Below are 22,494 nucleotides of genomic sequence, written 5' to 3'. Positions count from 1 at the left end.
GTCATCAAGGGTGGGTGGTCATCCAAGGATGGCTTGGGAAGGCGAGGTGTGGTCACTCACTGGTCAGTGGTCACTGTGGTCACTCAGCGGTCACTGTGGTCACTGTGGTCACTCAATGGTCACTGTGGTCACTCAATGGTCAATCAGTGGTCACTGTGGTCACTCACTGGTCAGTGGTCACTGTGGTCACTGTGGTCACTCAGCGGTCACTGTGGTCACTCAATGGTCAATCAGTGGTCACTGTGGTCACTCAGCGGTCACTGGTCACTCACTGGTCAGTGGTCACTGTGGTCACTGTGGTCACTCAGCGGTCACTGTGGTCACTCAATGGTCAATCAGTGGTCACTGTGGTCACTCAGCGGTCACTGTGGTCACTCAGTGGTCACTGTGGTCACTGTGGCCACTCAGTGGTCACTGTGGTCACTCTGGTCACTGTGGTCACTCAGTGGTCACTGTGGTCACTCAGCGGTCACTCTGGTCACTGTGGTCACTCAGTGGTCACTGTGGTCACTCAGTGGTCACTCTGGTCACTGTGGTCACTCAGTGGTCACTCAGCGGTCACTCTGGTCACTGTGGTCACTCAGTGGTCACTGTGGTCACTCAGTGGTCACTCAGTGGTCACTCAGCGGTCACTCAGTGGTCACTCAGTGGTCGCTCAATGGTCACTGTGGTCACTCAGTGGTCACTCAGTGGTCACTCAGTGGTCACTCAGGGGTCACTCAGTGGTCACTCAGTGGTCACTCAGCGGTCACTCAGCGGTCACTCTGGTCACTCACAGCACCATCACGCCGGTGGTGGGGAAGAAGAGGAAGAGAAACGCCTCCTCCGACAACTCGGACTCGGAGGCGCTGCCGGCGCCGTCCCCGCGCCACGACGACGACACCAGCGTGCAGGTGAGCTCACCTGGGACACCTGGGGTTACCTGGGGACACACCTGGGACACCTGGGACACACCTGGGACACCTGGGGGTCATCTGGGGACACCTGGGACACCTGGGGACACCTGGGGACACACCTGGGACACCTGGGGGTCATCTGGGGACACCTGGGACACCTGGGACACCTGAGACACCTGGGACACCTGGGATACACCTGGGGACACCTGGGACACCTGGGACACACCTGGGACACCTGGGGACACCTGGGGACACCTGGGACACCTGGGACACCTGGGGGCACCTGGGGGCACCTGGGACACCTGGGGACACCTGGGGACACTTGGGGGTCATCTGGGGACACCTGGGGACACCTGGGACACCTGGGGACACCTGGGGACACCTGGGACACCTGGGACACCTGGGGACACTTGGGGGTCATCTGGGGACACCTGGGGACACCTGGGCACACCTGGGGTTACCTGGGGTCACCACCATGACACCAGTGTGCAGGTGAGCTCACCTGGGGACACCTGGGGGCACCTGGGGTGGGTGGGGTTACCTGGGGTCACCATGGTGACGACAGCAGCGTCCAGGTGAGTTACCTGGGGGGTTACCTGGGGTCACCTGTGCCGTGTCCCACCAGTGCTGTCTCACCTGCCCCGTATCTCACCTGCCCCATATGTCAGCTGTATATCTCACCTGTCCCACGTCTCACCTGTGTCTCACTGTCTCACCTGTGTCTCACTTGTTCTATATCTCACCTGTATCTCACCCTTATCTTACCTGTCCATATCTCACCTGTCTCACCTGTCTATCTCACCTGTGCAGAAGTGCCGTTCCAACCGGCAGGTGAAGCGGAAGAAGTTCCGGATCTCACCTGTCCCGTATTTCACCTGTCCCATGTCTCAGCTATGTCTCACCTGTATCTCACCTGTCCCATATCTCACCTGTATCTCACCTGTCTGTCACCTGTCTCACTTGTCTATCTCACCTGCACAGAAGTGCTGCTCTAACCGGCAGGTGAAGCGGAAGAAGCTCCGTATCTCACCTGTCCATGTCTCACCTGTCTCACCTGTGTATCTCACCTGTCTCACCTGTCTCACCTGTGTATCTCACCTGTGTCTCACCTGTCTCACCTGTGCAGAAGCGCCGTTCCAACCGGCAGGTGAAGCGGAAGAAGTACACGGAGGACCTGGACATCAAGATCACGGACGACGAGGAGGAGGAGGAGCTGGACGTGACGGGCCCCGCCCGCCCCGAGCAGCCGCCGGCCCCGCCCCCACCTGAGGCCGAGGGCGACGCCCTCCCCTCCATGCAGTTCTTTGTGGTGGGTGCTCTGCCTTACCTGTCCTTACCTGTCCCACCTGTCTCACCTGTCCTTACCTGTGCTCACCTGTCCTTACCTGGCTCACCTGTCCTCACCTGTCCTCACCTGGCTCACCTGTCCTCACCTGTCTCACCTGTCCTCACCTGTCTCACCTGTCTCACCTGTCCTCACCTGTCCTCACCTGTCTCACCTGTCCTCACCTGTCCCACCTGTCCTCACCTGTCCCACCTGTCTCACCTGTCCTCATCTGTCTCACCTGTCTCACCTGTCCTCACCTGTCTCACCTGTCCTCACCTGTCTCACCTGTCTCACCTGTGCTCCCCTGTGCTCACCTGTCCTTACCTGTCTCACCTGTCTCACCTGTCCTCACCTGTCCTCACCTGTCTCACCTGTCCTCACCTGTCCCACCTGTCTCACCTGTCCTCATCTGTCTCACCTGTCTCACCTGTCCTCACCTGTCCCACCTGTCCTCACCTGTCCCACCTGTCTCACCTGTCCTCACCTGTCTCACCTGTCTCACCTGTGCTCCCCTGTGCTCACCTGTCCTTACCTGTCTCACCTGTCTCACCTGTCCTCACCTGTCCTCACCTGTCTCACCTGTCCTCACCTGTCCCACCTGTCTCACCTGTCCTCATCTGTCTCACCTGTCTCACCTGTCCTCACCTGTCTCACCTGTCCTCACCTGTCCCTCACCTGTCCCACCTGTCCTCACCTGTCCCACCTGTCTCACCTGTCCTCATCTGTCTCACCTGTCCTCACCTGTGCTCACCTGTCTCACCTGTCTCACTTGTCTCACCTGTCCTCACCTGTCCTCACCTGTCTCACCTGTCCCACCTGTCTCACCTGTCCCACCTGTCTCACCTGTCCTCACCTGTCCTCACCTGTCCTCACCTGTCTCACCTGTCCTTACCTGGCTCACCTGTCCTTACCCGTCCTCACCTGTCTCACCTGTCTCACCTGTCCCACCTGTCTCACCTATCTCACCTGTCTCACCTGTCTCACCTGTCTCACCTGTCCTCACCTGTCCCACCTGTCTCACCTGTCTCACCTGTCTCACCTGTCTCACCTGTCCTCACCTGTCCCACCTGTCTCACCTATCTCACCTGTCTCACCTGTCTCACCTGTCTCACCTGTCTCACCTGTCTCACCTGTCCTCACCTGTCTCACCTGTCCTTACCTGTCTCACCTGTCTCACCTGTCTCACCTGTCTCACCTGTCTCACCTGTCCTCACCTGTCTCACCTGTCTCACCTGTCTCACCTGTCTCACCTGTCCCTCACCTGTCCCACCTGTCTCACCTGTCTCACCTGTCTCACCTGTCTCACCTGTCTCACCTGTCTCACCTGTCCTCACCTGTCTCACCTGTCCTTACCTGTCTCACCTGTCTCACCTGTCTCACCTGTCTCACCTGTCTCACCTGTCCTCACCTGTCTCACCTGTCTCACCTGTCTCACCTGTCTCACCTGTCCCTCACCTGTCCCACCTGTGCTCACCTGTCTCACCTGTCTCACCTGTCTCACCTGTCCTTACCTGTCCTCACCTGTCCCACCTGTGCTCACCTGTCTCACCTGTCTCACCTGTCTCACCTGTCTCACCTGTCCTCACCTGTCTCACCTGTCCCACCTGTGCTCACCTGTCTCACCTGTCTCACCTGTCCCACCTGTCTCACCTATCTCACCTGTCTCACCTGTCTCACCTGTCTCACCTGTCTCACCTGTCTCACCTGTCCTCACCTGTCTCACCTGTCCTTACCTGTCTCACCTGTCTCACCTGTCTCACCTGTCTCACCTGTCCTCACCTGTCTCACCTGTCTCACCTGTCCTCACCTGTCCCACCTGTCTCACCTATCTCACCTGTCTCACCTGTCTCACCTGTCTCACCTGTCTCACCTGTGCTCACCTGTCTCACCTGTCCCACCTGTGCTCACCTGTCTCACCTGTCTCACCTGTGCTCACCTGTCTCACCTGTCCTCACCTGTCTCACCTGTCTCACCTGTCTCACCTGTCCTCACCTGTCACACCTGTCCCACCTGTCTCACCTGTCTCACCTGTCTCACCTGTCTCACCTGTCTCACCTGTCCTCACCTGTCTCACCTGTCCTCACCTGTCTCACCTGTCTCACCTGTCTCACCTGTCTCACCTGTCTCACCTGCAGGAGAACCCGAGCGAGGAGGACGCCGCCATCGTGGACAAGGTGCTGTCCATGCGAGTGGTCAAGAAGGAGGTGAGGTGGTCACTCAGCGGTCACTCAGGGGTCACTCAGGGGTCACTCAGGGGTCACTCGGGTCACTCAGCGGTCACTCAGGGTCACTCAGGGGTCACTCAGGGGTCACTCGGGTCACTCAGGGGTCACTCAGGGGTCACTCAGGGGTCACTCAGGGTCACTCAGGGGTCACTCAGAGGTCACTCAGAGGTCAAAGGTCACTCAGAGTCACTCAGGGGTCACTCGGGTCACTCAGGGGTCACTCAGGGGTCACTCAGGGGTCACTGGGGTCACTCAGGGGTCACTCAGGGGTCACTCAGAGGTCACTCAGGGGTCAAAGGTCACTCAGAGTCACTCAGGGGTCACTCGGGTCACTCAGGGGTCACTCAGGGGTCACTCAGGGGTCACTGGGGTCACTCAGGGGTCACTCAGGGGGTCACTCGGGTCACTCAGGGGTCACTCAGGGGTCACTCAGGGTCACTCAGGGGTCACTCAGGGGTCACTCAGGGGTCACTGGGGTCACTCAGGGGTCACTCAGGGGTCACTCAGGGTCACTCAGGGGTCACTCAGGGGTCACTCAGGGGTCACTCAGGGGTCACTCAGGGGTCACTCAGCGGTCACTCAGGGGTCACTCAGGGGTCACTCTGGTCACTCAGGGGTCACTCAGGGTCACTCAGGGTCACTCAGGGTCACTCAGGGGTCACTCTGGGGTCACTCTGGTCACTCAGGGGTCACTCAGGGGTCACTCAGGGGTCACTCAGGGTCACTCAGGGGTCACTCAGAGGTCACTCAGAGGTCAAAGGTCACTCAGAGTCACTCAGGGGTCACTCAGGGGTCACTCAGGGGTCACTCAGGGGTCACTCAGCGGTCACTCAGGGGTCACTCAGGGGTCACTCAGGGGTCACTCGGGTCACTCAGCGGTCACTCAGGGTCACTCAGGGGTCACTCAGGGGTCACTCGGGTCACTCAGGGGTCACTCAGGGGTCACTCAGGGGTCACTCAGGGTCACTCAGGGGTCACTCAGAGGTCACTCAGAGGTCAAAGGTCACTCAGAGTCACTCAGGGGTCACTCGGGTCACTCAGGGGTCACTCAGGGGTCACTCAGGGGTCACTGGGGTCACTCAGGGGTCACTCAGGGGTCACTCAGAGGTCACTCAGGGGTCAAAGGTCACTCAGAGTCACTCAGGGGTCACTCGGGTCACTCAGGGGTCACTCAGGGGTCACTCAGGGGTCACTGGGGTCACTCAGGGGTCACTCAGGGGGTCACTCGGGTCACTCAGGGGTCACTCAGGGGTCACTCAGGGTCACTCAGGGTCACTCAGGGGTCACTCAGGGGTCACTCAGGGTCACTCAGGGGTCACTCAGGGGTCACTCAGGGGTCACTCAGGGGTCACTCAGGGGTCACTCAGCGGTCACTCAGGGGTCACTCAGGGGTCACTCTGGTCACTCAGGGGTCACTCAGGGTCACTCAGGGTCACTCAGGGTCACTCAGGGGTCACTCTGGGGTCACTCTGGTCACTCAGGGGTCACTCAGGGGTCACTCAGGGGTCACTCAGGGTCACTCAGGGGGTCACTCAGAGGTCACTCAGGGGGTCACTCAGGGGTCACTCAGGGGTCACTCAGGGGTCACTCAGGGGTCACTCAGGGGTCACTCAGGGTCACTCAGAGGTCACTCAGGGGGTCACTCAGGGGTCACTCAGGGGTCACCGAGGGGTCACTCAGGGGTCACTCAGCGGTCACTCAGGGGTCACTCAGGGGGTCACTCAGGGTCACTCAGGGGTCACTCAGGGGTCACTCAGGGGTCACTCAGGGTCACTCTGGGGTCACTCAGGGGTCACTCAGGGGTCACTCAGTGGTCAGTGGTGACCTCTCTGACCTTCACCATTTTAATTTTCTTCCTGTTTTTTCCCAGCTGCCCTCGGGACAGTTGGTGGAGTCCGAGGAGTTCTTCGTCAAGTACAAGAACTAGTAGGTGGTCACTCGTGGTCACTCGCGGTCACTCGTGGTCACTCAGGGGTCACTCAGGGGTCATTTGGGGTCACTTGGGGTCACTTGGGGTCATTTGGGGTCATTGGTGGTCACTCATGGTGGGTTTAGGGGTCGTTTAAGGGTCATTTGTGGTCACTCGTGGCTGTTTATGGTCGTTTGTGGTCACTCGTGGTCAGTTTGGGGTCACTCGTGGTCAGTTTGGGGTCACTCGTGGTCAGTTTGGGGTCACTCATGGTCACTTTGGGGTCACTCATGGTCACTTTGGGGTCACTCATGGTCAGTTTGTGGTCACTCATGGTCAGTTTGGGGTCACTCGTGGTCAGTTTGGGGTCACTCATGGTCAGTTTGGGGTCACTCGTGGTCACTTTGGGGTCACTCGTGGTCAGTTTGTGGTCACTCATGGTCACTTTGGGGTCACTCATGGTCAGTTTGTGGTCACTCATGGTCAGTTTGTGGTCACTTGTGGTCAGTTTGTGGTCACTTGTGGTCAGTTTGGGGTCACTCATGGTCAGTTTGGGGTCACTCATGGTCAGTTTGTGGTCACTTGTGGTCAGTTTGGGGTCACTCATGGTCAGTTTGTGGTCACTCATGGTCACTTTGTGGTCACTCATGGTCAGTTTGTGGTCACTTGTGGTCAGTTTGTGGTCACTTGTGGTCAGTTTGGGGTCACTCATGGTCAGTTTGGGGTCACTCGTGGTCAGTTTGTGGTCACTTGTGGTCAGTTTGGGGTCACTCATGGTCAGTTTGGGGTCACTCGGGGCCATTTTGGGGCGTTTTTGGGGCCGTTTTTTGGGTCATTTTTGGTCATTTTGGGTTAATTTTGGGGTGATTTTGGGGCCAATTTTGTTGCCATTTTTGAGTCGTTTTTGGGTAATTTTGGGGCCATTTTGGGGTCATTTTTGGCCCATTTTTGGGTAATTTTGGGGTCGTTTTTGGGGCATTTTGGGGTAATTTTTGGGCCCAATTTTGGGGCATTTTGGGTCCTTTTTGGCCATTTTGGGGCAGTTTTGGGGCCGATTTTGGGACGTCTTTTGGGTCATTTCGGGGCCAATTTTGGGTGGATTTTTGGCCATTTTGGGGCAGTTTTGGGGCGGATTTTTGGCCATTTTTGGGCAGTTTCGGGGTGGATTTTTGGCCATTTTTGGGCAGTTTTGGGGTGGATTTTTGGCCATTTTGGGGCAGTTTTGGGGCCAATTTTCTGGTGGTTTTTGGAGCATTTTTGGATCGGTTTTGGGCCATTTTTGGGGCAGTTTTTGGGTCAATTTTGGGGGAACTTTTGGACATTTTTGGTCATTTTTGGGCCAATTTTGGGGCCATTTTTCAGTTGTTTTTGTGGCCATTTTTGGGCGATTTTGGGACGGATTTTTGGCCATTTTTGGGCAGTTTTGGGGCCAATTTTGGGACTTTTTTGGGTCATTTCGGGGCCAATTTTGGGGTAATTTTTGGACATTTTTGGGCCATTTTGGGGCGGATTTTGGGCCATTTTTGGGCATTTTTGGGGCCGATTTTGGGGCCATTTTTGGGCATTTTTAGGGCCGATTTTGGGGCCATTTTTGGGTGTTTTGGGGTGGATTTTTGGCCATTTTGGGGCTGTTTTTTGGGGCCATTTTTGGGTCATTTTGGGGTGGATTTTTGGCCATTTTTGGGCAGTTTCGGGACCGATTTTGGGGCCATTTTTGGGTCATTTCGGGGCCGATTTTGGGGCCATTTTTGGGTGTTTTTGGGTGGATTTTTGGCCATTTTTGGGGCCGATTTTGGGCTGATTTTCGGGTGTTTTGGGGCCATTTTCGGGTGTTTTGGGGTGGATTTTTGGCCATTTTTGGGGCCGATTTTGGGCTGATTTTTGGGTGTTTTGGGGCCATTTTTGGGTGTTTTGGGGCGGATTTTTGGCCATTTTTGGGCCAATTTTGGGGTAATTTTTGGGCAGTTTTGGGGTGGATTTTTGGCCATTTTTGGGCAGTTTCGGGACCGATTTTGGGGCCATTTTTGGGCCATTTTGGGGCAGATTTTGGGCCATTTTTGGGTCTTTTTGGGGTGGATTTTTGGCCATTTTTGGGCCATTTTTGGGGCAGTTTTTGGGTCAATTTTGGGGGAACTTTTGGACATTTTTGGCCAATTTTGGGGCCATTTTTCACTTGTTTTTGTGGCCATTTTTGGGCGATTTTGGGACGGATTTTTGGCCATTTTTGGGCAGTTTTGGGGCCAATTTTGGGACTTTTTTGGGTCATTTCGGGGCCAATTTTGGGGTAATTTTTGGACATTTTTGGGCCATTTTGGGGCGGATTTTGGGCCATTTTTGGGTCTTTTTGGGGTGGATTTTTGGCCTTTTTTGGGCAGTTTCGGGACCGATTTTGGGGCCATTTTTGGGTGTTTTTGGGTGGATTTTTGGCCATTTTTGGGGCCGATTTTGGGGTAATTTTTGGGCAGTTTTGGGGTGGATTTTTGACCATTTTTGGGCAGTTTCGGGACCGATTTTGGGATGATTTTTGGGTGTTTTGGGGTGGATTTTTGGCCATTTTTGGGCCATTTTGGGGCCAATTTTGGGGCCATTTTTGGGCCATTTTGGGGCAGATTTTTGGCCATTTTTGGGCCAATTTTGGGGTAATTTTTGGGCAGTTTTGGGGTGGATTTTTGGCCATTTTTGGGCAGTTTCGGGACCGATTTTGGGCTGATTTTCGGGTGTTTTGGGGCCATTTTCGGGTGTTTTGGGGTGGATTTTTGGCCATTTTTGGGGCCGATTTTGGGCTGATTTTCGGGTGTTTTGGGGCCATTTTCGGGTGTTTTGGGGTGGATTTTTGGCCATTTTCGGGGCCGATTTTGGGCTGATTTTCGGGTGTTTTGGGGCCATTTTCGGGTGTTTTGGGGCGGATTTTTGGGCGGGGCTGGGGGCGTGTCCCTCACCTGGCCCAGGTGACCCCGGCCCCGCCCCCAGCTCGTACCTGCACTGCGAGTGGGCGACGATCGCGCAGCTGGAGAAGGACAAGAGGATCCACCAGAAACTCAAACGCTTCAAGACCAAAATGAACCAGATGAGGCATTTCTTCCACGAGGTTCGGAGGGGAAAAAAATCGGGATTTTGGGGGAAAAAAATTGGGCGAAAATTGGGATTTTTTTGGGAGAAAATTGGGATTTTTGGGGGGAAAAATTGGGATTTTTTTGGGGAAAATTTGGGATTTTTTAGGGGGAAAAAAGGGATTTTTTGGGGAGAAAATTGGGATTTTTTTGGGGAAAAATGGGATTTTTTTGGGGAAAAAATGGGATTTTTTTGGGGAAAAAAAGGGATTTTTTGGGGGGAAAATTGGGAATTTTTTGGGGAAAAAATGGGATTTTTTGGGGGGAAAATTGGGATTTTTTGGGGGGAAAAAAAGATTTTTTTTTTAAGGAAAAAATGTTTTTTGAGGGGGAAAATCAGAATTTTTGGGGAGAAAGTTGGAGATTTTTTGGAGAAAAAAACCAGGAGTTTTTTTAGGAAAACGGGGGATTTTGGAGGTGAAAAATTGGGATTTTGGGGGAAAAAAAAAAGATGTTTTTTGAGGGGAAAAATGGGATTTTTTTTAAGGGAGAAATGAAATTTTGGGGAGAAAAAAATGAGGTTTTTTGAGGGGAAAAATTGGGATTTTTGGGGGAAAAAATCAGGATTTTTGGGAGGGAAAATTGGGGATTTTTTTGGGGGAAAAATTGAGGTTTTGGGAGGGGGAAATGGGGATTTTTTGGGGGAAAAATCAGGATTTTTTTGGAAAAAATTGGGGGAATTTGGGGGGAAAAATTGGAATTTTGGGGGGAAAAAGTTGAGATTTTTTAAGGGGAAAATGAGTTTTTTTGTGGGGAAAAATTGGGGATTTTTTGGGAGAAAATTAAGGAATTTTTTTGGGAAAAAATCAGAATTTTTGGGGGGAAAAACTGGGGATTTTTGGGGAAAAAAATCGGATTTTTTTAGGGAAAAAAATGGGATTTTTGGGGGGAAAAATAGCGATTTTTTGGGAGGGAAAAATGGGGATTTTGGGGGAAAAACTGGGGATTTTTGGGGGAAAAAATCAGATTTTTTAAGGGAAAAAAATGGGATTTTTTGGGGAAAAAATGGGATTTTTTTGGGGGGAAAAACTGGGGATTTTTGGGGAAAAAAATCAGGATTTTTTGGGGAGAAAAACTTGAATTTTGGGTGTTTTTTGGGCAGGACGAGGAGCCCTTTAACCCCGACTACGTGGAGGTCGATCGGATCCTGGACGAGTCTCACAGCGTCGACAAGGACAACGGGGAGGTCAGAACAAACATTTGGGGGTTTTTGGGAAATTTGGGGCATTTTGGGGCATTTTGGGGGTTTTTGGGAATTTTAGGGATTTTTTGGAATTTTTTTGAGAATTTTTGGGGGTTTTTTGGGGATTTTTTGGGGATTTTTGGGGAATTTTTGGGGATTTTTTGGGATTTTTTGGTGATGTTTTAATGATTTTTTGGGGGATTTTTGGAGGATTTTTTTAAGATTTTTTTTTTAGATTTTATTGCAGATTTTTTCAGATTTTATTGGGGATTTTGGGGATTTTTTGCAGAATTTTTGGGGATTTTATTGTGAATTTTTGAGGATTTTTTGAGGATTTTTTTGGAGAATTTTGGGGGGTTTTTTAGGGATTTTTTTTGGAGAATTTTGGGGGCATTTTTTGCAGATTTTTGGGGGGGGATTTTTTTCAGAATTTTTTGGATTTTTTTGTAGAATTTTGTGGATTTTTCGAGGGATTTTTGAGATTTTGGGGATTTTTTTTTCAGAATTTCTGGGAAATTTTTTTTGATTTTTTGGGATTTTTTTGGGATTTTTTTGGGAATTTTGGGGGCATTTTTTTGGATTTTTTGGGGAAATTTTGGGGACTTTTTGAGGATTTTTGGGGGGGTTTTTTTGCAAATTTTGGGGGATTTTTTGGGGATTTTTTTCAGAATTTTTTTGGATTTGGGGGGGATTTTTTCAGGAGTTTTGGGGATTTTTTTGGATATTTTGGGGAATTTTGGGTGAATTTTTTGGGGATTTTTGGGGGATTTTTTGGGGATTTTTTTGGATATTTTGGGGGATTTTTGATGATTTTTTGGGAGATTTTTTGGGGATTTTTTTTCCCATTTTTGGGAGATTTTTGGGGGATTTTTTTCCATTTTTGGGGGGGATTTTGGGGGAATTTTTTTGCAGAATTTTGTGATGGCAAAACCCCAAAATTTTGGATTTTCCTGGATTTTATGGTGGAAAAAAACCCCAAAAAATCAGGTTCAGGTGTGAATTACCTGTCCAGGTGTGAATTACCTGCCCAGGTGTGAATTACCTGCCCGGCCCGTGGTGTATTACCTGGTGAGGTGGATGATGTTCACCTGGTCAGTGTTACCTGGGCAGGTGTGGGATGTTACCTGGGCACTGTTACCTGGGCAGGTGTGTGAATTACCTGACCAGGTGTGTTACCTGCCCAGCCTGTGGTGTATTACCTGGTGAAGTGGTGCTCCCTGCCCTACGAGGACAGCACCTGGGGGCTGCAGGGGTTACCTGGGCAGGGTTACCTGTCCAGGTGTGAATTACCTGTCCAGGTGTGTAACCAGGTGTGTTACCTGCCCAGCCCGTGGTGTATTACCTGGTGAAGTGGTGCTCGCTCCCGTACGAGGACAGCACCTGGGGGCTGCAGGGGTTACCTGGGCAGGTGTGGGTTACCTGTCCAGGTGTGGGTTACCTGTCCAGGTGTGTAACCAGGTGTGTTACCTGCCCAGCCCGTGGTGTATTACCTGGTGAAGTGGTGCTCGCTCCCGTACGAGGACAGCACCTGGGAGCTGCAGGGGTTACCTGGGCAGGGTTACCTGTCCAGGTGTATAATGTTACCTGACCAGGTGTGTCATTACCTGCCCAGCCCGTGGTGTATTACCTGGTGAAGTGGTGCTCGCTCCCGTACGAGGACAGCACCTGGGAGCTGCAGGGGTTACCTGGGCAGGGTTACCTGTCCAGGTGTGGGTTACCTGACCAGGTGTGTTACCTGCCCAGCCCGTGGTGTATTACCTGGTGAAGTGGTGCTCATTGCCGTACGAGGACAGCACCTGGGAGCTGCAGGGGTTACCTGGGCAGGGTTACCTGGGCAGGTGTGTGGTGTTACCTGCCCAGGTGTGTAACCAGGTGTATCATTACCTGCCCAGCCCGTGGTGTATTACCTGGTGAAGTGGTGCTCGCTGCCGTACGAGGACAGCACCTGGGAGCTGCAGGGGTTACCTGGGCAGGGTTACCTGGGCAGGGTTACCTGGGCAGGTGTATAATGTTACCTGACCAGGTGTGTTACCTGCCCAGCCCGTGGTGTATTACCTGGTGAAGTGGTGCTCGCTGCCGTACGAGGACAGCACCTGGGGGCTGCAGGGGTTACCTGGGCAGGGTTACCTGGGCAGGGTTACCTGGGCAGGGTTACCTGGGCAGGTGTATAATGTTACCTGACCAGGTGTGTGTTACCTGCCCAGCCCGTGGTGTATTACCTGGTGAAGTGGTGCTCCCTGCCGTACGAGGACAGCACCTGGGAGCTGCAGGAGGACGTGGACGAGGCCAAAATCGCCGAGTTCAAACGGATCCAGGCCCGGCACCCCGAGCTCAAGAGACAGGTGAGCCACGCCCACTTACAGGTGAGCCACGCCCACTGACAGGTGAGCCACGCCCACTTACAGGTGAGCCACGCCCCTTAAGATAAGCCACACCTACTTCCAGATAAGCCCCACCTGTTTCTAGATAAGCTCCACCCACTTCTACGTGAGCCCCACCCATTTCCGGGTGAGCCACGCCCATGTTTAGATAAGCCCCACCCATTTCCAGGTGAGCCACGCCCGTTTTTGTATAAGCCCCACCCACTTCTAGATAGGCCACGCCCATTTCCAGATAAGCCACACCCATCTTTAGGTGACTCTCACTCTTGACAGGTGAGCCCCACCCACTCCCAGGTGAGCCCCACCCACTTCTGGATAAACCACACCCATTTCTGGATAAGCCCCGCCCATTTCCCGATAAGCCCCGCCCATTTCCCGATAAGCCCCGCCCATTTCTAGGTGACAATTTTGGGTCATTTTTTGACATTTTTTGGGGATTTTTTTTTTGCTCACCTGTCTCACCTGTGCCTCACCTGTCGGGGCCTCACCTGAGCTGACCTCACCTGTCCTGATCATTTCAAACCTTTGTGACAAATTTGGGTCATTTTTGGGTCATTTTTTACCATTTTTGGGTCATTTTTTTATATTTTTGGGGGGATTTTTTTTTCTCACCTGTCTCACCTGTGCCTCACCTGTCTCACCTGGGCAGCCCCGCCCCCAGGCCGGGGCCTGGAAGAAGCTGGAGGCGTCTCACGAGTACAAGAACCACAACCAGCTCCGCGAGTATCAACTGGAGGGGGTCAACTGGCTGCTCTTCAACTGGTACAACAGGTGAGCTCACCTGGGCGCAGGTAACACACCTGGGGGCAGGTAACACACCTGGGGGCAGGTAATGCACACCTGAGACAGGTAACACACACCTGGGGACAGGTAACACACACCTGGGGACAGGTAACACACACCTGAGACAGGTAACACACACCTGAGACAGGTAACACACCTGGGGACAGGTAACACACCTGGGGGCAGGTAACACACCTGGGGACAGGTAACACACACCTGAGACAGGTAACACACCTGAGACAGGTAACACACACCTGGGGACAGGTAACACACACCTGGGGGCAGGTAACACACCTGGGGGCAAGTAACACACACCTGGGGACACCTGGGGACAGGTAACACACACCTGAGACAGGTAACACACACCTGGGGACAGGTAACACACACCTGGGGGCAGGTAACACACCTGGGGGCAGGTAACACACACCTGGGGGCAGGTAACACACCCCTGGGGACAGGTAACACACACCTGAGACAGGTAACACACACCTGGGGACAGGTAACACACACCTGGAGACAGGTGAAACAGCTTGAGAGGGTCAGCTGGTCTCAGGTGTGTCCCAGGTGTTCATTACCTGTCCCAGGTGTATCCCAGGTGTTCATTACCTGTCCCAGGTGTTCATTACCTGTCCCAGGTGTATCCCAGGTGTTCATTACCTGTCCCAGGTATATCCCAGGTGTTCATTACCTGCCCTGGGTGTGGTCTAAGTGTATGTTAATTGTCCCAGATGTACCTTAGGTTTACCTTACCTGTCCCAGGTGTATCCCAGGTGTGTCTCACCTGTCCCAGGTGTGTCTCACCTGTCCCTCACCTGTCCCGCAGGCAGAACTGCATCCTGGCCGACGAGATGGGGCTGGGCAAGACCATCCCTTGTCCCTCCCCTGTTCCTCAGGTGTACCTTACCTGTCCCAGGTGTGTCTCACCTGTCCCTCACCTGTCCCACAGACAGAACTGCATCCTGGCTGACGAGATGGGGCTGGGCAAGACCATCCCTTGTCCCTCAGGTGTATCCCAGGTGTACCTTACCTGTCCCAGGTGTATGTTAGGGGTACCTCACCTGTCCCAGGTGTATCCCAGGTGTGTCTCACCTGTCCCTCACCTGTCCCACAGACAGAACTGCATCCTGGCCGACGAGATGGGGCTGGGCAAGACGATCCAGTCGATCGCGTTCCTGCAGGAGGTGCACGGGGCAGGTGTGCGGGGCCCGTACCTGGTGATCGCGCCGCTCTCCACCATCGCCAACTGGGAGCGCGAGTTCGGCACCTGGACGCACCTGAACACCATCGTGTACCACGGCAGCCTGGCCAGCCGGCAGATGATCCAGCAGTACGAGATGTACTGCAAGGACAGCAAGGTGAGCTCACCTGGGCACACCTGTGTGGGGTCTGTATACGCCTGTATGGGGTCAGTGACACACCTGTGCACACCTGTGCACACACCTGTGCACACACCTGTGCACACACCTGTGCCATGGCAGCCTGGCCAGCCGCCAGGTGATCCAGCAGTACGAGATGTACTGCAAGGACAGCAAGGTAAAGTTACCTGTGACACACCTGTACACACCTGTACACACCTGTATTGTACCATTGACACACCTGTGCACACACCTGTGCCATGGCAGCCCGGCCAGCCGGCAGATGATCCAGCAGTACGAGATGTACTGCAAGGACAGCAAGGTGAGCTCACCTGTGACACACCTGTACACACCTGTATGGGGTCAGTGACACACCTGTGCACACACCTGTGCACACACCTGTGCCATGGCAGCCTGGCCAGCCGCCAGGTGATCCAGCAGTACGAGATGTACTGCAAGGACAGGAAGGTGAGCTCACCTGGGCACACCTGTGTACCTGTGACACACCTGTGTGGGGTCTGTATACACCTGTATGGGGTCAGTGACACACCTGTGCACACCTGTGTGGGGTCTGTATACACCTGTATGGGGTCAGTGACACACCTGTGCCACGGTAGCCTGGCCAGCCGCCAGGTGATCCAGCAGTATGAGGTGTACTGCAAGGACAGCAAGGTGAGCTCACCTGTCCCTCACCTGTCTCACCTGTCCAGGGGCGGCTGATCCCAGGTGTGCACAGCTTTGATGCCCTGATCGTGACATTTGAGATGATCCTGTCCTTTACCTGTCCTATGTTTCTGTATCCATTACCTGTCCTTCACCTGTCTCACCTGTCTCACCTGTCCCACCTGTCCCACCTGTCTCACCTGTCTCACCTGTCCCACCTGTCTCACCTGTCTCACCTGTCCCACCTGTCCCACCTGTCTCACCTGTTTCACCTGTCCTCACCTGTCTCACCTGTCCCACCTGTCTCACCTGTCTCACCTGTCCCACCTGTCCCACCTGTCTCACCTGTTTCACCTGTCCTCACCTGTCTCACCTGTCCTCACCTGTCTCACCTGTCTCACCTGTCTCACCTGTCTCACCTGTCCCACCTGTCTCACCTGTCTCACCTGTCCTCACCTGTCTCACCTGTCTCACCTGTCTCACCTGTCCTCACCTGTCTCACCTATCTCACTTGTCCCACCTGTCTCACCTGTCTCACCTGTCCCTCACCTGTCTCACTTGTCTCACCTGTCCTCACCTGTCCTCACCTGTCTCACCTGTCCCACCTGTCTCACCTGTCCCACTTGTCCTCACCTGTCTCACCTGTCCCACCTGTCCCACCTGTCTCACCTGTCTCACCTGTCCCACCTGTCCCACCTGTCCTCACCTGTCTCACCTGTCCCACCTGTCCCACCTGTCCCACCTGTCCCACTTGTCCCACTTGTCCTCACCTGTCTCACCTGTCCCACCTGTCCCACCTGTCTCACCTGTCTCACCTGTCCCACTTGTCCTCACCTGTCTCACCTGTCCCACCTGTCCCACCTGTCTCACCTGTCTCACCTGTCCCACCTGTCCCACCTGTCCCACCTGTCCCTCACCTGTCTCACTTGTCTCACCTGTCCTCACCTGTCCTCACCTGTCTCACCTGTCTCACCTGTCTCACCTGTCCCACCTGTCTCACCTGTCCCACTTGTCCTCACCTGTCTCACCTGTCCCACCTGTCCCACCTGTCTCACCTGTCTCACCTGTCCCACCTGTCCCACCTGTCCTCACCTGTCTCACCTGTCCCACCTGTCCCACCTGTCTCACCTGTCTCACCTGTCTCACCTGTCCCACCTGTCCCACCTGTCCTCACCTGTCTCACCTGTCCCACCTGTCCCACCTGTCTCACCTGTCTCACCTGTCTCACCTGTCCCACCTGTCTCACCTGTCTCACCTGTCTCACCTGTCTCACCTGTCCCACCTGTCCCACCTGTCCTCACCTGTCTCACCTGTCCCACCTGTCCCACCTGTCTCACCTGTCTCACCTGTCCCACCTGTCCCACCTGTCTCACCTGTCCCACCTGTCTCACCTGTCTCACCTGTCTCACCTGTCCTCACCTGTCTCACCTGTCTCACCTGTCTCACCTGTCTCACCTGTCCCACCTGTCCCACCTGTCTCACCTGTTTCACCTGTCCTCACCTGTCCTCACCTGTCTCACCTGTCTCACCTGTCTCACCTGTCCCACCTGTCTCACCTGTCTCACCTGTCTCACCTGTCCTCACCTGTCTCACCTGTCTCACCTGTCTCACCTGCGCAGGGCCGGCTGATCCCGGGCGCGTACAAGTTCGACGCTCTGATCACGACGTTCGAGATGATCCTGTCGGACTGTCCGGAGCTGCGCGAGGTGCAGTGGCGCTGCGTGGTCATCGACGAGGCCCATCGCCTGAAAAACCGGCACTGCAAACTGCTGGACAGCCTCAAACACATGGACCTGGTACACCTGGGGCACCTGGGCACACCTGGGGCACACCTGGGGACACCTGGGGACACCTGGGCACACCTGGGCACACCTGGGGACACACCTGAGGGGTCACAGGGGGGTTTGGGGTCATCGACGAGGCCCATCGCCTGAAAAACCGGCACTGCAAACTGCTGGACAGCCTCAAGCACATGGACCTGGTACACCTGGGCACACCTGGGGACACCTGGGCACACCTGGGGACACCTGGGGACACACCTGAGGGGTCACAGGGTCATACCTGGGGTCACACAGACACTGCAAACTGCTGGACAGCCTAAAGCACATGGACCTGGTACACCTGGGGCACCTGGGCACACCTGGGGACACCTGGGCACACCTGGGCACACCTGGGGACACACCTGAGGGGTCACAGGGTCATACCTGGGGTCACACAGACACTGCAAACTGCTGGACAGCCTCAAGCACATGGACCTGGTACACCTGGGGCACCTGGGCACACCTGGGGACACCTGGGCACACCTGGGCACACCTGGGGACACACCTGGGGACACCTGGGGACACACCTGAGGGGTCACAGGGTCATACCTGAGGGGTTTGGGGTTATACTGACACTGCAAACTGCTGGACAGCCTCAAACACATGGACCTGGTACACCTGGGGCACCTGGGCACACCTGGGCACACCTGGGGACACCTGGGGACACCTGGGGACACACCTGAGGGGTCACAGGGTCATACCTGGTGTCACACTGACACTGCAAACTGCTGGACAGCCTCAAGCACATGGACCTGGTACACCTGGGGCACCTGGGCACACCTGGGCACACCTGGGGACACCTGGGGCACACCTGGGGACACACCTGAGGGGTCACAGGGTCATACCTGAGGGGTTTGGGGTTATACTGACACTGCAAACTGCTGGACAGCCTCAAACACATGGACCTGGTACACCTGGGCACACCTGGGCACACCTGGGGACACCTGGGCACGCCTGGGGACACACCTGAGGGGTCACAGGGTCATACCTGGGGTCACACAGACACTGCAAACTGCTGGACAGCCTCAAACACATGGACCTGGTACACCTGGGGCACCTGGGCACACCTGGGCACGCCTGGGGACACACCTGGGGACACCTGGGCACACCTGGGGACACCTGGGCACACCTGGGAGGTCGTTGGTTGTGTGGGGCTTTTCCAGGTGCCCTCACCTGTGTGTCACCTCTATCTCACTTACCTCACCTGTATCTCCCATTTTACCCGTGTCTCACCTGTCCCAGGTGTCTCACCTGTGTCTCGCCTGCGTCACCTTTATCTCACCTGTCTCATACGCGTATCTCACCTGTGCCTCACCTGTATCTCATTTATTTCCCGTTTCTCGGTTCCCTGGTGTATTTTACCTGTCCCAGGTGTGTCACTTGTCTCACCTGTGTCACCTGCAGGAGCACAAGGTGCTGCTGACGGGGACGCCCCTGCAGAACACGGTCGAGGAGCTTTTCAGCCTCCTGCACTTCCTGGAGCCGTCGCAGTTCCCGTCCGAGGCCGAGTTCCTCAAGGACTTCGGAGACCTCAAGACCGAGGAGCAGGTGAGGGGCGCACCTGGGCACACCTGGGATACACCTGGGGATACCTGGGGATACACCTGGGGATACACCTGGGATACACCTGGGCACACCTGGGCACACCTGGACACACCTGGGCACACCTGGGCACACCTGGGGATACACCTGGACACACCTGGGCACACCTGGGGACACCTGGGGATACCTGGGGACACACCTGGGCACATCTGGGATACACCTGGACACACCTGGGCACACCTGGGCACACCTGGGATACACCTGGCGGTACTTAGGAGCACCTGGGATATACCTGGGAATACCTGGGGATACACCTGGGCACACCTGGGGACACCTGGGGACACACCTGAGCACACCTGGGGACTGTTCAGGCTTGGCAGGTTGGGAGGCTTGGTGCTCACCTGGAGGGCGTGGCTCTCACCTGGAGGGTGTGGCACTCACTTGGAGATCTCAGAGAACCTCCCAGGTGTGCCTTGAGCCTTCCCCAGGTGTCCCCACACCCACCTGGGCCTATCCAGGTGTGACCCCAGGTGTCCCCACACCCACCTGGGCCCATCCAGGTGTGACCCCAGGTGTCCCCACACCCACCCGGGCCCATCCAGGTGTGACCCCAACCCCTCATCGTCCCATTGCTGGGCGTGGCCGGGCCCCCCAGGTCTCACAGGTGTGTCTGTCTCACCTGTGCAGGTGCAGAAGCTGCAGGCGCTGCTGAAGCCGATGATGCTGCGGCGCCTCAAGGAGGACGTGGAGAAGAACCTGGCGCCGAAGCAGGAGACCATCATCGAGGTGGAGCTGACCAACGCCCAGAAACGGCTCTACCGCGCCATCCTGGAGAGGAACTTCGCTTACCTGGCCAGGGGGGCGGGGCACGGCAACGTCCCCAACCTGCTCAACACCATGATGGAGCTGCGCAAGTGCTGCAACCACCCCTACCTCATCAATGGTGAGTGCGACACACCTGAGCGCACCTGAGCACACCTGAGCACGCCTGAGTACATGTACATACACCTGAGTACACACAGACACACCTGGACAGTGCTGCAACCACCCCTACCTCATCAACGGTGAGTGCGACACACCTGGGCACACCTGAGCACACCTGAGTACACACAGACACACCTGGACAGTGCTGCAACCACCCCTACCTCATCAACGGTGAGTCACTGCACCTGGGCACACCTGAGCTCACCTGAGCACACCTGAGTACACACAGACACACCTGAGCGCACACAGACACACCTGGACAGTGCTGCAACCACCCCGACCTCATCAACGGTGAGTCACTGCACCTGGGCACACCTGAGCACACCTGAGCGCACACAGACACACCTGGACAGTGCTGCAACCACCCCTACCTCATCAACGGTGAGTGCGACACACCTGGGCACACCTGAGCTCACCTGAGCACACCTGAGTACATGTACATACACCTGAGTACACATAGACACACCTGGACAGTGCTGCAACCACCCCGACCTCATCAACGGTGAGTCACTGCACCTGGGCACACCTGAGCTCACCTGAGCGCACACAGACACACCTGAGTACACACAGACACACCTGGACAGTGCTGCAACCACCCCTACCTCATCAACGGTGAGTGCGACACACCTGGGCACACCTGAGCACACCTGAGCGCACACAGACACACCTGAGCACACCTGAGCACACCTGAGTACACACAGACACACCTGGACAGTGCTGCAACCACCCCTACCTCATCAACGGTGAGTGCGACACACCTGAGCTCACCTGAGCACACCTGAGTACACACAGACACACCTGGACAGTGCTGCAACCACCCCGACCTCAGCAACGGTGAGTCAGTGCACCTGGGCACACCTGAGCTCACCTGAGCGCACACAGACACACCTGAGTACATGTACATACACCTGAATACACATAGACACACCTGGACAGTGCTGCAACCACCTCGACCTCATCAATGGTGAGTGGGACACACCTGAGCTCACCTGGGCACACCTGAGTACACATTAATACACCTGAGTACACATAGACACACCTGAGTACATGTACATACACCTGAGTACAGATAGACACACCTGGACAGTGCTGCAACCACCCCGACCTCATCAACGGTGAGTGTACCTGGGGACAGGTGTGATACATCTGAGCACACCTGAGCACACCTGGGGTCATTGGGATACATGTCTGACGCACCTGAGCACACCTGAGTACACACAGACACACCTGGACAGTGCTGCAACCACCCCGACCTCATCAACGGTGAGTCACTGCACCTGGGCACACCTGAGCACACCTGAGCGCACACAGACACACCTGAGCACACACCTGAGCACACCTGGCCAGGCGCAAGGCGGGGCCTGCCCCACCCCATCCTGGAGAGGAGCTTGGCTTAGTGATCCCAGTGACAAACACTGACAGTCACTGGTGGTTCAATGATGGTTTTACCTGTGTCTCACCTGTCCCACACCTGTCCTTTACCTGCCCACAGGTGTGGAGGAGCAGATCATGGCTGAGCTGCGCCTCCCTGTGGCCAATGGGGGAATTACAGAATTGCATCACAATCCCAATAACAAACACTGGTGGTTCAATGATGGTTTTACCTGTGTCTCACCTGTATCTCACCTGTCCAGGTGTGGAGGAGCAGATCATGGCTGAGCTGCGCCTCCCTGTGGCCAATGGCGGAATTACAGAATTGCATCACAATCCCGATAACAAACACTAATGGTCACTAATGGTCACTAATGGTCACTCATGGTTACCTGTCTCACCTGTGTCTCACCTGTGCAGGTGCAGAGGAGCAGATCATGGCGGAGCTGCGCCTCCCTGTGGCCAATGGGGGAATTACAGAATTACATCACAGTCCCAATAGCAAACACTGATGGTCACTAATGGTCACTCATGGTTACCTGTCTCACCTGTGTCTCACCTGCCCAGGTGCGGAGGAGCAGATCATGGCGGAGCTGCGCCTCCCTGTGGCCAATGGGGGAATTACAGAATTACATCACAGTCCCAATAGCAAACACTGATGGTCACTAATGGTCACTCATGGTTACCTGTCTCACCTGTCCTGTCTCACCTGTGCAGGTGCAGAGGAGCAGATCATGGCTGAGCTGCGCCTCCCTGTGGCCAATGGGGGAATTACAGAATTACATCACAATCCCAATAACAAACACTGATGGTCAATGATGGTTTTACCTGTGTCTCACCTGTGTCTCACCTGCGCAGGTGCGGAGGAGCAGATGGTGGCTGAGCTGCGCCTCCTTGTGGCCAGTGGGGGAATTACAGAATTGCATCACAGTCCCAATAGCAAAC

At 55.0% G+C, this 22,494-nt stretch overlaps 1 protein-coding gene across 1 annotated transcript in view; it reads left to right on the top strand.

Moving 5' to 3' along the window:
- CHD8 (chromodomain helicase DNA binding protein 8) overlaps window positions 1-22,494 on the top strand; it is a 68,727-nt gene that overhangs the window by 4,055 nt on the left and 42,178 nt on the right. Inside the window, 12 exon segments of the mRNA XM_083882212.1 lie at window positions 779-893; window positions 2,023-2,205; window positions 4,359-4,427; window positions 6,319-6,374; window positions 9,328-9,445; window positions 10,570-10,653; window positions 12,855-12,992; window positions 13,681-13,802; window positions 14,926-15,169; window positions 17,452-17,628; window positions 19,057-19,200; window positions 19,882-20,137. Of these exon segments, the coding sequence (XP_083738338.1) occupies window positions 779-893; window positions 2,023-2,205; window positions 4,359-4,427; window positions 6,319-6,374; window positions 9,328-9,445; window positions 10,570-10,653; window positions 12,855-12,992; window positions 13,681-13,802; window positions 14,926-15,169; window positions 17,452-17,628; window positions 19,057-19,200; window positions 19,882-20,137 (1,706 nt within the window).

The sequence above is a fragment of the Zosterops lateralis genome, assembly GCF_965231275.1.
Source record: "Zosterops lateralis genome assembly, chromosome: 38".
Classification (NCBI taxonomy): Eukaryota; Metazoa; Chordata; class Aves; order Passeriformes; family Zosteropidae; genus Zosterops; species Zosterops lateralis.
Note: the sequence above shows the minus strand (reverse complement) of the source record. Positions and strands in the feature narration are given on the sequence as shown.